At 47.6% G+C, this 13415-nt stretch overlaps 1 protein-coding gene across 2 annotated transcripts in view; it reads left to right on the top strand.

The window, feature by feature from the left end:
* Positions 1-13415, top strand: part of RFX4 (regulatory factor X4) — a gene marked incomplete at both ends in the record, with an annotated part of 160628 nt that overhangs the window by 57517 nt on the left and 89696 nt on the right. For both annotated transcript variants that reach the window (XM_080706411.1, XM_080706410.1), the window contains one exon: positions 8595-8718. In XM_080706411.1, the coding sequence (XP_080562537.1) occupies positions 8595-8718 (124 nt within the window). The remainder of the gene's footprint in view (positions 1-8594; positions 8719-13415) is intronic.

The raw sequence follows: 13415 nt of genomic DNA, 5'->3' as shown, positions 1-13415 counted from the left end.
GGGATTGAACCCCGGGACATTCTAGCTCCAAGGTACACCCCTAGCCTGATTTTTTATTCTTTATTTGAAACAGGGTCTCACTAAGTTGTGGAGGGCCTCACTAAGTAGCTAAGGCTGGCTGTGAGCCTGGATCCTCCTGTCTCAGCCCTCCAAGTACTGGGATTACAGGTGTGCACCACCATGCTCAGCTCACCCTGGTCCTTTCTATTATTAATTAATTAATTAATTAATTTGGTGGTACTTGGGTTCCTGGAAACCCTTCTACCTCCAGGCTATACTCCCAGACCTATTTTTATTTGGAAACGGGGTCTTTTAAGCCAGTGAGGCTGGCTTCGAACCTGCGCAATCCTCCTTTTACTGCCTCCCAAGCATGGGGATTACAAGTGTGCGCCACCACGCCCGGCTATTATTATTATTTTTTATTTCTGAAACAGGGTCTCATTAAATTACCGAGGCTGGCCTTGAACCTGCGACCCTCCTGTTTCAGCCTCCCAAGTACTGAGATTGTAGTCATGCGCTAGCACACCTGACACGATGGCCTCTTAAGCGGGGCAGGATAGGTATCTTCTTGCTCACAGCCATATCCTACAGTGTTTGGCACTTAGTAGGTGCTCATATAGGTGTTGACCGTCAGATGAATGTCAGACCCTGCACACAGTGAGAGCTTTGGAGGCACCGGAGCCGAGTCATTTTCTAGCCTGTGGTTTTGGGCAGATCACTTTCCCTCCCTGACCTGCATCCCCTCCACGTTATGGGGTAATGTTACCATCTCATGGGGGGGATGATGGTGACCATGAACATCTCTGGCACCAAGTAGGCACTTGAAGGTGCAAATTAAACATGTTAATAATAACCAAGCTTTTCCCTTAACCCCCCTGATCTTGAGGTCCAAACCACCAGAGTCCTTGGTGTGTGTGGGAACCTGGCCTCCTTCCTTCTAGCCTCCTCTCCCTCCCCTCCCTCTTCCCGCAGTGCTTGTTGACCATGCACAAGGCACAGTGCTAGGAACCGTGCCAACATCAAGGGGAATTTTATCCCTGCCTTCAAAGGCCTTTCAGCCTAGTGCTAACATGCTCTCTGAACATTCTGCAGTAATATAGACTAACAGTTACCACTTACTGAGCGCCCCCCACATGCCAGCCAGAGGGCTGGGGCTCTGCGTGGATTCTTGTCTAGTCCTCGGAGTCACCTTGAACATGGGTTCTGTTTTCCTCCTTTACAGATGAGTCAGAGTTCAGCTAACATGTCATAGAGTACCCTGCTTGTCAGCGGTGGGGGCAGGATTCCAACTCAGTGAAAGCAACGATCTCCCAGCGAAGCCATGACCTGTGACTGGGGGACCAGCAGAGGATGTGCTTCCTCTGTCCAAACGTTCTCCTCTAGGACACACTCAGGGCCTGCTGGTGGCTCGTCATGACACCCTGCATGCTCTCAAATGAATGAATGAATGAGGGAATTTGGCAAGGAAGAAATGATCGAGGAGTGATGAGCAGCTGAGGCCGGATGGGCCTTACACAGAGCTTCATGGGGGAGAAATTTGAGTCGAACATGGTGGAGGGGGCTCTCTCCCGTGGCAGGAAGGCCATGGAATGCGTGGGAGCAGACCGTATGCAGAGCAGTGGGCAAGGCAGTTGGCTGGAGAGAGGCGCATGTGTGGGGTGGTGCAAGAGCGCACTGGAGAAGTAGTCAGGAGCCGGCCCGTGGGGGCCTTGGATACCAGGGAAGTAATCTGGGCTTCAGTGAGGAGGTGATGGGAGCCACTGAGGGGTTTAGAATGCCGCCTCGCCCTGATTCCTGAGTTGCGGTTTGCTTTTTTCCCCGCCATAGTTTAGTCTCAGGTCTCTGTGACAACCTCGGTGATAGATTATTGTACTCAGGTAATTTTTTCAAAAACATTCTACTGTCCCTTTCTACAACAGCAGGCAGAGCGCCTGTCATAAACCTGTCTGCGAGACTGTGAGAAGTGGACGCTCAGACCTGCCAGCTGTAGGTGTGCATAAGAAAGAACAGGTTCACACGAGGACAGAGAAGGAAATTATGTTGGTGCCAAAACATTTGCTCTGGGTTGTAATGTGCTGGTAGGAAGCTTCCTCTGTGCCTCCAGAGCACCTCTGAGTACGTCTTCTCAAAGAAGTATGCCTCGGATAATGACTCATAGGAGCTAGCAGACCGGTTCCATTATCTCTCCATAATAGGATGGGCTCGATTCGAATATGATCAAGTGGTTAAGTAGGAGATAAGAAATGGAACAAGTCGGGATTTTTTGTGTTTGTGATCATTAGAAAGATCTCCAGGTATAATGGAGCATTGTTCCCCGTGTCAGACTAATGAGGTCCGATGAAAGAGAGGAAGAAAGGGAGCGCTTCATCATCAGGTACGACGGGAAATAATTAACCGCTTTCCCTCGGCCGTGCCCAGGTCAGGGAAGCGGACATTCCAATTAGCAACTTTACACCCATGCGGAGCCTCCGGGTTTGTGCCAGGAGGTTTGGGGGAAGGCGTCAGGATGCGATTCCTGTAGCAACTCATCAAGCGTCCAAGGTGCCCCTCCGTGTCAATTACAGCCATGCATCCATGCTGCTTTGTTAAAATGCTTCGTAGTCATAGGCCACCTGGTTGCTTTGAGGCTCAGGAGCTTGGGGAAGAGGAATCAAAGGTGGGTAGAAACGTCCTTACTTAGAGGGTGCTGGCCTTTGACAGGTACCGCTTAATGAGCGCAGCCCAAGTGAACCGTGGCTCACGCCCATTGGGATCAGAGTTTGTTGTTGCTATGGGTTCATTTAACGTGGCGTATTATAACCAGGATCTTGTACTTTAATCTTGATCTCTTGGTTGGATTTAGTGAACAAACAGGGCACAAGAACAACAAATAGAAACCCGGAGCCAGGCGTGGTGGCGCACGCTTCTAATCCCAGCATTTGGGAGGCTGAGACAGGAGGATCACAGTTCTTGGAAAGACGCAGCTATTTAGTGAGGCCCTCTGCAACTCAGCGAGACCCTGGTTCAAAATAAAGAATAAAAAATAAAGAATAGGGCTGGGGGTGTAGCTCGGAGGTAGAATGCCCCTGGGTTTCATCCCCAGCACCGAAAGAAAGAGAGAAAGAGAGAAAGAGAAAAAAGAAGGAAGGAAGGAAGGAAGGAAGGAAGGAAGGAAGAAAGAAAGAAAGAAAGAAAGAAAGAAAGAAAGAAAGGAAGAAGCCTGGGCACTGGGGGTTTAAGTGATAACGAATGAGTGAAGAGACCAGGAATCCACCTGGGAACCCCTTTAACACTCATGTGAAGTCTGTTTGCCCCATGATTTGCCTCTTTTGTGGCACCTCTAATGGTGGAGAATGGAGCCCCAGTCCCCAGTCAGCCCTGTTAGGAAGCTGAGAACTAGCCCAGGTTGCCTCTCCTGCCCGCATCTGGCAACAGGAGCCCGACACGCTCCCTGTCATCTGTCCCCATGGCCGCTGCTCCAGTTCATGCCCATTATTTCTTGCCTGGTCTATTATAGTGGCTCCTATCTGGTCTCGTTTGTTCATTCATTCATTCAGACTAATGAACTGGGCTTTGGGAGCCTACCTTAGCTACCCACCGTGGAGGGGCAGAGTGACCTTTCCAAAAAATACATTGACCATGCTGTTCCTGTACTTAAAAGGAAAGGAATTGGCTCTCTATCGTTTTAAAGGGTCATATATAAGATGAATTCTGTGTGTGTGTGTGTGTGTGTGTGTGTGTGTGTGTGTGTGTTACTGGGGATAGAACCCAGGGACATTCTACCTCCAAGCTACACCTCTAGCCCTTTTTAAAAATTCTTCTTCTTCTTCTTTACTTTGAAACAGGGTCTCACTGAGTTGCAAAGGGTCTCACTAAGTAGCTGAGGCCATCTGAGAACCACGATCCTCCGGTCTCAGCCTCCCAGATGCTGGGCTTACAAGCATGCACCACCACGCCCAGCTTAAGATGAATTCTGAATGGTTTGAAATATATGACCAGGCATGGTGGCACACTTTTGTAATCCTAGCATTTTGGAGGCTGAGACAGGAGGACTGAGGTTCGTAGACAGCCTCAGCTATTTAGTGAGGTGCTTTGTAACTCAGTGAGACCCTGTTTCAAAATAAAGAATAAAAAATAGGGCTGAGGGTATAGCTCAGGAATAAAATGTCCTGGGTTCTATCCCCAGTACTGCAAAAATTATATATATATATAAAATTTTATATATTTATAATTTATATATAATTTATTTATATATAATTTACAATTTATTTTCATATATACATAATTTTTTGCAGTACTGGGGATAATGTAATGTTCCTAGAATGTTCTGGCCAGAATTAACCTTAAGAAATTATTAGCACAGATAAGCAAAGAAGGAGGCTTTCCTCTTCCCCAGAGCTTGTCGTGCATGAAGCCCCCACTGCCCCAGTGTGTGTGTGTGTGTGTGTGTGTGTGTGTGTGTGTGTGTTAGACAGGAGAATGTTCCACAGTCTTACAGTCTCTAATACTAAAGTCAAGGCTTCCTTAAGGAGATTGCATAATGGTCTCTCAGACGTCTAAGGTGAAACCTATGAAACTTGAGTGCTTTGTGTTTTTTAACGTTCTCTTGTACCCAATCTATTGCTGACAAAGAGAACATATTTAACTTTAAGTTAATGTTAGTTATTTTTGCTATTGATGATATTATGATTGTTCTAATAACATCCAGAGACACTCAGGTCTTTCTGCCTCTGAGCATTTGTTTTCCCAGTCCTCTCTGAGTTCTACATCACTGCTTTCTAAAAAAGTAACACTTTTCCAGTAACTTCTACCTGTGGGGAGTGGTATGCCAAGCCATGTTCTTGTATGTGTGCGTGTGGTACTGGGGATTGAAACCAGGGGCATTCTACCTCTGAGCTATACTCCCAGCCTCTTTTTTTTTTTTTAAAGAAAAATTTTTGTTTTGAAACAAAAAATTTCAAGTCTCGCTAGGTTTCTGAGCGTCTCATTGAGTTGCTGAGGCTAACCCTGAACCTGCGATCCTCCTGTCTCAGCCTCCCAAGTACTGGGATTACAGGTGTGTGCCATCGCATGTGGCTACCACGCTGCATTCTTTTGTGTGGCATTTGAAGGTTCTCCGCAGCCCCTCATGGCTGTTTCCCATTAGGTATTCCTTCTTACACCTCCTTCCCCACTGGGACCACCGTCTCCATCATCCAAAGAGCACATGTTCATTTCCCACCCTTGGAGTTCCACTGGCCTGGAAGCTCCTCCATCTACCATGGCTAAGTATCACAGAGGACTCACACGAGACAAACTCTGTTTACCAGTCGTGTTAGCAACTGAGTTACAAGGTTGAAGCCTGTTTCCTAATCTGAAAAATGGGTTTAATGCCCCCCTCAGGCGGTTAATGTGAGGATCCAGCAATCATGGGGACCCAGTGCCCGGCGTCTTGTAAAAGGTCAACAAAGGCTGGATGTCGCCTGTTGTTATAAAATTCCAATTCTAATTCCTCTCTGAAAGTTTAATCATCTACTCTCATCCACACACAGGTCTTCTGTTTTCCGAGCTAGACCAGCCCCCACAGTGAGGAGTTTATAGTAGTTACTCTTATTTTCTGTGTACAATTCTCCCCAAACAGAATGCAAAGCAAACTAGGACCCAGGTCATGTCTTAGGCCAGCGCAAGTGCCCACGGGAGCCAGACAAGGAACAGAAAGGAGACTTGGCGTAAGAGAAGCGGGGAGGAGCTAGGACTCTGCCAACCCCGGCACATCTCACTCTGGCCAATTCTTGTCCTGTGGGGATATGGGCCCCGGGGTTGCCAGATCTCAGCTTTTTCACAAGAAGCCAGAAATCCAGATTCTTATGTGAAATGTCCTGGGCCAACACCGCTCGGGGCTAACAAAGCATGCCTGTGAGCCCCGGGGTGTGAAGGCCGTCCTGTTCAGATGTCCCCGCGTCGGCACGGTGGGCCTGTGCCTGGGCCGGTGACTTGGACCTCTGAACTCACTTTTACAGAGAAACAGTACCGTGAATGGCAGCTGGGATTCCAGGCTAACCTTGCAGGCTGATTCTCATTCATAATGGACCTGAAGCTAGGACCGTCCTAAGAAACCTGTTTTCTATCTGAAACCAGCTTCCCACAGGGAGGCACATTTAGGGTTCCAATTTGTGAATGGTGGGGACCCACGCGCTTTTAGGACAGGCTTCTATTTAAGTCATCCCTGTTTCTTTTTTATTTCTTGATACTAGGCATTGAACCCTAGGGCTTTTCTACCTCCGAGACATCCCCAGCCTTTTTAATTAATTAATTAATTTTGAAACAAAGTCTCACTAAGTTTGTTGACGCTGACCTTGGACCTGCAATCCTCCTGTCTCAGCCTCCCAAATACTGGGATGACAGGCGCGCACCACCATGTCCACACTCATGACAATTTCTTAGCGTCAAGAACAAGTGCCTGGTCCTCAGCAGGTGTTTGTTGAATTAATTACCCATGCCTCCCATAAATCTGTTGCTGTATGCACCAAGAACCATCTTGCTTACCATGACAGCCGCAGCACCTGGCAGGTGAGACGAGATCAGTAAATCGTTTTTGACAGAAAGAAACTGCCTATCAAACGCTCGCTGCTCATCTAGTGTGTGCCAAGGAATGTGCCGGCCTTCAAGGATGGGGAGGTGACTCAGATGCCTCGAGGCATGTGGTCACCTAGAGAGTCTTACATAAATCATTTCCTGGAACATTTCTGAAAAGCATTAGGAGTCTCCAGTGTCCCCTTCCCAGAAGAGCGGGGTGTGGGTGGAACGGCTAGGGCCACTCGGCACCGGGCTCCATCATCGGCCCGTGTCCCCAGGGTCGTATTCAGACATGGGGTTTGACTCTGAAATGCCCAGGCTGGTTTTCTCCCCCTCGCACGCTGGAAGGGACTGAATGAGTGCTGCCCTTTCAAGTGGGCACCTCGGGAAGCCGTGTGTGTCCTCATTCCACTTGGGTTACGACAGCGCTGGGCCACTTCTTTGGCAAGTGTTCTCAGGAGAGTTTGAAGCCACTTGAGGACATGTATTTCATTGCTTCAGAATCATGCCTTATTTTTGACTCCTCCAATAAAGAAAAAAAAAAGTTTGGGAAAAAAGGGTTATTTGTCACTTTATCCCCCAAACTTGGCGCCGAATGGCTTTGGGTTGTTTCCTGAAGTCCAATTGGTGATCAAAGAAGAAAAGGTTTCTGCTGGTGAGTTATGGAGCAGCATACATCCCAGACTCTGAAGGCCCCAAAAGGGCTCCCGCGCTGCCAGGTCCACGGCGGTCTAGTGGGAAGAGGCGCTCGATCTTTCAGCATGTCTATGACAACAACAAAAAAAACTAATTGAAAATAATAACCCCATCTCTACCTGGTTTTCTTTTCTATCTTCAATATCTCAGAGTCTGGTTACAAAGGAGCCTAAAAAGGTTTTATAGAAAAGAAAAATGAATGCTGATGAGGGCTGACATCTATTAAACGCTTACCACGCACATCAGGCCACGGGCTCCAGCGTGTCACCCGTCAGCTCATCACCTCCTAAGAAAAACTGGGGCAAGAGGTTAAGTAACTTGCCCAGGGTCACCGTGTCAGCCAGTGACTAGGGTGGGATGTGAATTCAGCTGAGAGTAAACTCTCCTACAGAAGGCCTGACCTATACTCATTAGGAAGGGATGGGGATAGAGTCCTTAATCCTAGTACAGCAGGGGAGCAGGGGATCCTAAAGTAACCAAGAGGCCAAGTCCCTACTGTGGCCACGGAGCCGCCCTCCAGTCAGGGCTAATGGCTGCCCAGCTCTGCAGCCTCTCCTGGAGCAGTTGTTTTCTTAGGCAGTCCTTGTCCTTGGCTCTTGTCAACCAAGAAGCTCCAAGATGTTGACACCCGCATCCTTTGGCTCTTACCTATTCGAAATGGCTCTGCAAAGCTGAGCGTGGTGCTGCACACCTGTAATCCCAGTACTTGGGAAGCCGAGGCAAGAGGATTGCAGGTTCGAGGTCAGCCTCAGCAATGTAGCAGGACCCACAGTAACGTATAGAGACCCTCTTTCAAAAATAAAAAATAATAAACAGGGCTGGGGATATAGGTTGGAGGTGGAATGCCCCTGGATTAAATCTCCAAAAAAGGAGGGAAGGAAGGAAAATAGAGAAAGAAAGAAAGAATGAGAGAGAAGGAAGGAAGGAAGGGAGGAAGGAAGGAAGGAAGGAAGGAAGGAAGGAAGGCAGGCAGACCAAAGAAAGGGCTCCACATGCAGAGGTATGGTTTGAAGTTGGCTCAGCAGGCAGCCTGCAACATCTTGTATTCTTTTTGAAATTTGGGGTGACCTGATACAGCCAGCATGTAGCCAGGTCAGCATGAGCACAGACAGAAGGCTTGGGAATCAGAGCTGGAAAAGAGGCCAGGGTTCACCCCCCAAAGGGGCCAGAACTTCAATCCTGCTAGCCTCCTAACTGGGGCCTGATCTCGGACAGCTTGGTTTGTCTTTGTGGGCCCCAGTCTCCCCAGGTGTAGGAAGAGAGCGATGGCTGAGGTCTGCCCAGCTCTGGAGGAAAGTGGCAAGAGTTCTGGGGAACTGCTGGGGGAGGCAGCCCTATTTGCTCACGGGCCTTTGTCTCCCTAGGCTGGAGGAGAACTATGAGATTGCAGAAGGCGTCTGCATCCCTCGCAGCGCCCTCTACATGCACTACCTCGATTTCTGTGAGAAGAATGACACCCAGCCGGTCAACGCAGCCAGCTTCGGGAAGGTGAGCAGCGCCCCACCTGGCGACCCCAACCCCACCTCGCGCCCCCCACCAACTCTGAGTAATTTACGCACGGTCTCTTAAGAATTTTAAAGTGTCTTAGCTCTTGTTTTTTGAAGTTACCGAAATAGATGCTTCGGTAACCTGGCTGTAATATTTTTCTTGCCGAAATTTCAGACAATTGTAACAAAGCAATAGCAGATGGAATACCAAAGCAAAACAATGTGAAGTATTTGGTGATGCCTTGCTGTAAAAGTTTCAAACAATCCAGGGACATGACGAAGTAAGGAGAGACTGTCTCACTTGAATTGCCTCCATGTTTAATTTGCACGAAGCAACTTCTTTTCCTGAGAAGCACAGATTGAACACACAAATGTCTTAAATGTACATCAGTGAGCCTGAGCCAGACAAGCTGCTTGGTTTAGTAACGTGAGCACCTTGGAGACCCTGGGAAGTGGCCCTGTGTCATTAAATTGGAGATTTGGGAGTCCTCCCCTGAAAGTAGGAGTCCTGTATCTACAATATCACCATAGACCTGACTCTCCTCTATCCACCTCGTGATAAAAACATGTTCTACGTTTAGGGCTATGTGCGCGCACACACAAAAACGTTAGCGTCCATTATTCCTATTAACATCAGGGAAAGCTGTTGAATAGTCACCAATCACTTATTTACTTAATGGTTAAAAGTCTAAGCAATATACCAAAAAAAAAAATCAATTTAACTTGGGTCAATACAGGTAAAGTCTTCTTTCTTTCATTTGCTTTTTTTTTTTTTAAATTGCATCTGCTAACATTAAACAGGCAGGCTTGTTCTATACCCCCGTTCTTTATCAGTTTCCTGGGAGCAGGCATACGAAGGACTGAAATGGTAGAAAAAGGTCAGTGTGTAAGTTTCAGAAATTCCCATTACAGACGCCCAAGAGAAAAAATCGTCAGCAAGCAACCAAAAATAAAAACAAACCAAAAAGCAGTATCGGGCCAGAGCCAAATCCTATGGAGAGTTCAAACCGCCTGCCTGAGAAATGGCTCCATTCATTCCCTGGGGAGGGCACTGCAGGGAGACTCAGGAGGGCAAACGTGTTCTTGTGAGGCATCCATGCTCCTTCTCCAAGGTGACAAGAGTTTTTGAAAAAAGTCGACAGAGAAACCACCTTTGCTGTTTTAGTCATTCATTTCTTTAGTCTCAGCACCGGTTCAGCGGGCCTTTGTTGCAGGCACTGTATTGGGTGGTGGTGGTGGTGGGACCAGAAAGGAGCCCAGCATGCGCTCCGCCTCGAAGGGGCTCAGTCCAGCAGGGGGAAGAATGAAGACCAATTTACAGTGGGGCTGCCTCGGGGTCTGTGGTCCTCGAGCGCCACTCTCATCTGCATACTTTTTCCGGGCAGCCACGAGGCAGAGGCTAGTGGTACGTCTCAGCTAGATATGGATAGAAGGATAAGTTGGAAATTCTGATTCTCCTGGACTTTTTTTTTTTTTCAGTACTAGGATGGAACCCAGGGGCCAGCTTCGGGCTATACTCCCAGTCCTATTTTTTATTCTTTATTTTGAAACAAGGTCTCACTAAGTTGCAGAGGGCCTCACTAAGTAGCTGAGGCTGTCCATGAACCTGTAATCCTCTTGTCTCAGCCTCCCAAATACTGGGATTACGAGCAAGGGCCACCACGCCCGGCTTTCTCCTGGACTTATCGTTCAACCTCTGGTCCTTGGTGGTCTCAGCCTCCTCACAGGAGAATCCAAGGGGTCATGATGGTGGATGATGGAAAGCTGTTGACTCAGTTACCAGTAACTCAGAGATTTATTAAGCATCCACCACGTGCCATCCCAACTGTGGGTGTTAGGAATTTCCATGAGATATTTGTGCACGGACATAAACATCCATTTGCTAGCTTAGGTTCTGAAGAAGCAAGAGTTACCATGTTTAAAAACCCTAATTTACCTGTGTAAAGAACCTCTATTTCTTTTTTTAAAATCAGCTGCCTCTGAAACCCAGTTGTCAGCCTGGGGTTTCCACGTTCTGGGTAAAATTAGTTGAAGTCTGTTCCTCCCCCTCAGGCCTCTCGTTCCATTCCATTTTAAGTCCCAAGGCAGTCTCAAGATTTCAGCAAATCCCAAGGCATTTGCAATTTCAGGGTCACCTTGACGTGGGACTCTTTCTCCCGCGGCCACCTCTCTCTACCCCTTTACAGGTCAGGATGGCAGTCACTGGCCACATGAGGCTGTTAAACTTACTTAAAGTGACATGAAATAAGAAAGTCAGTTCATTAGCAGCTGCACCGGCCACAGGTCACATACCCAATAGCTTCCTGTGACTGAAGGCTACCATATTGGAAAGGGCTCCATCACCACAGAAGGTCCAATGGGCCAGACCCTTTCTATCCCATGGTGAGCCAGGGATGAAACACACCGTCTTCTTTGCTTTTCACAAGACAGCCCACAGTCCTCTGTGAGCCTAGTAGACTGACGTTTGTAGAAGTTACACGCCAGACAGGGACAGAGACAGATGTCCCCCATCCAAAACGGTCCTTCAGGCTCCCAGCGCGGTAGAGGTAATCGGTCCTCATCCACCTCCCACAACTAGTCCCAGCCCTTCTCTACCCTGCTGTCTCCCTTTCCTCCTCCTTTCCACTTGTTCTTCTTTCTCCTTCCTTCTTGGGACAACTCCTCTCCAGTTTCCTCTCTCCTTGGATCATTGGTTTTTGCTGACCTTTCTGCACACATAGGTGTCTCACTCCAAATGGCTTTCCAAATATTTCTTCAAACGGTAAATTTCCTCCCTAAGAAAAATTACAATGCCAGCCATTTCCAAAACAGTCGCTTCAAAAAGCATTCAAGCTTGGTCTCATCTTCAGTCCTAAAGCAGGGACACACTCTAATGGTATCAGAAGCACAAATGCAAACACTCTCTGCAGCTGCCTTGCCCGCGATTTCAAATGCACTGGGATCGGGACCGTCCTTCCAGCCACAGGGGACAGACAGGTGGTGCCAGCTGAGGGTTTCCACAGTGAGCTTGTTGAATTGGAATCCCAGACACGCGTGCCTTTCCTGGAGCCGCAGCATGCTGCAGCTGCCACCTCCTCCAGAGAAAAGGACTGGTTGTTCTGTGAAACCTTGGGGTGTGATTGTGGGCAGTCTTCCTCTGAGCAGATCCATCCAAACTTAAGATTCATCCATGAGCTTTCAAGTCAGAGTTGGCGAGCTTCAATAACTAAACATAGCTGAGGTCTATGAAAAAAATATACTGATGGCAGTCCCCTATTCAGCATGCCAGTGAACAGAGGAGAAACAGGCTGGGATACTGTTCTGATAAAGTGGACGGTGGCAGTGGCTTCGCTGCAAAAGAGGTCTGAAAAGTAAATCCTCTCTCATAGTCTGTGGCCCTGCTCCACAGGCATCGGCTTCAGTAAGATGTCGACTCTGGGTTCTGGAATTAATTTTGGAAGTGCAGGGGAATGCTGACGCCTCCAGCCACACTGGTCTCCTTCCTGCATTTGCTTCCTGCATTTGCTTTTGACTAGAGTAGCGAAAGGGTACGTGGCTTGGAGTCACCTGACTTTACTAAGCCCCCATTTATTTACCGTTAGACTGTATTAATCCCTCACCAAAGTATTCTAAGGATACAATGAGACGCTTCTTATGAGAACATTGTTTGAAATTATAAAGTGCTCTACTAGTAGAAGAAATGACCATTATCTAAAATTGGTTCCACTCCATCCCACCTCTACTTCTTTATCATGTTTTATTTGTCTTTATTTGTATTCATTGCTATGGGAACTGTCCCCCAAATATATATGAATATATGTATGTATACACAGTATATATGAGAGAATACACCATAAAGACAGCTACCTTTTCCTTCTGCTATTATACAATTGTTCTGCGCGCGCATGTGTGTGTTTGTGTGTGTGCGCGCGTGTGCGTGTGTGCACGTGTGCGTGTGTGTGTGTGTGTGTGTGTGTGTGTGTGTGTGTAGCTGCTCTGTTTGATCTGTCTCCTTCCCTAGGACAGAAGCTTCACAAGAACTTTCTTATTTATTAGGCAGCCCCAGCACCCACAACAGTGCCTGGCACTCAATAAGCTCTAATATACTTGGCAAAGCCTGACTGGTTGATACTAATACTACTTGCCAGGACCTCTGTGACTCATTTTTATCCATGTGAACTTGTCTAACCTTCATGAAAACCATATGAAATTGACATTTTATCCATTTCCAGTAGCCTGTTTACTGAGCAGGGATGAACCGGCTGAGGAACAGATGGAAACTGGCTATATTTTTACTTACTTTGAAGAGCTGCCTTCAGAGTTCTCTGTCAAGCCTTCCTTCTCCAACCCTGGATGACCCAGGGGAGATCCCACTGCCTGGAGCCTAATAGGTTCAGCCATCACATTGGTTGCATAATTATAGCTCATCCCCAGCTATTAAAAAGTCCAGTTCACGCTTCAGCAACAGAGTGAGATTCTCAGCGATCTAGCAAGACCCTGTTTCAAAACAAAAATTAAAAAGGGCTGAGGGGAGAGCCGGGCGTGGTGGCGCCCGCTTGTAATCCCCGCGCTTGGGAGGCGGAAATAGGATGATCCGCACTGGCTTAAGAGACCCTGTTTCCAAATAAAAATATAAAAATAGGTCTGGGAGTGTAGCCCAGAGGTAGAAGGGTTTCTAGGAACTCCAGTACCACCAAAAAATAAAAATAAATAAAAAAT

The sequence above is a fragment of the Muscardinus avellanarius genome (assembly GCF_963383645.1).
Source record: "Muscardinus avellanarius genome assembly, chromosome: 11".
Lineage (NCBI taxonomy): Eukaryota > Metazoa > Chordata > Mammalia > Rodentia > Gliridae > Muscardinus > Muscardinus avellanarius.
Note: the sequence above shows the minus strand (reverse complement) of the source record. Positions and strands in the feature narration are given on the sequence as shown.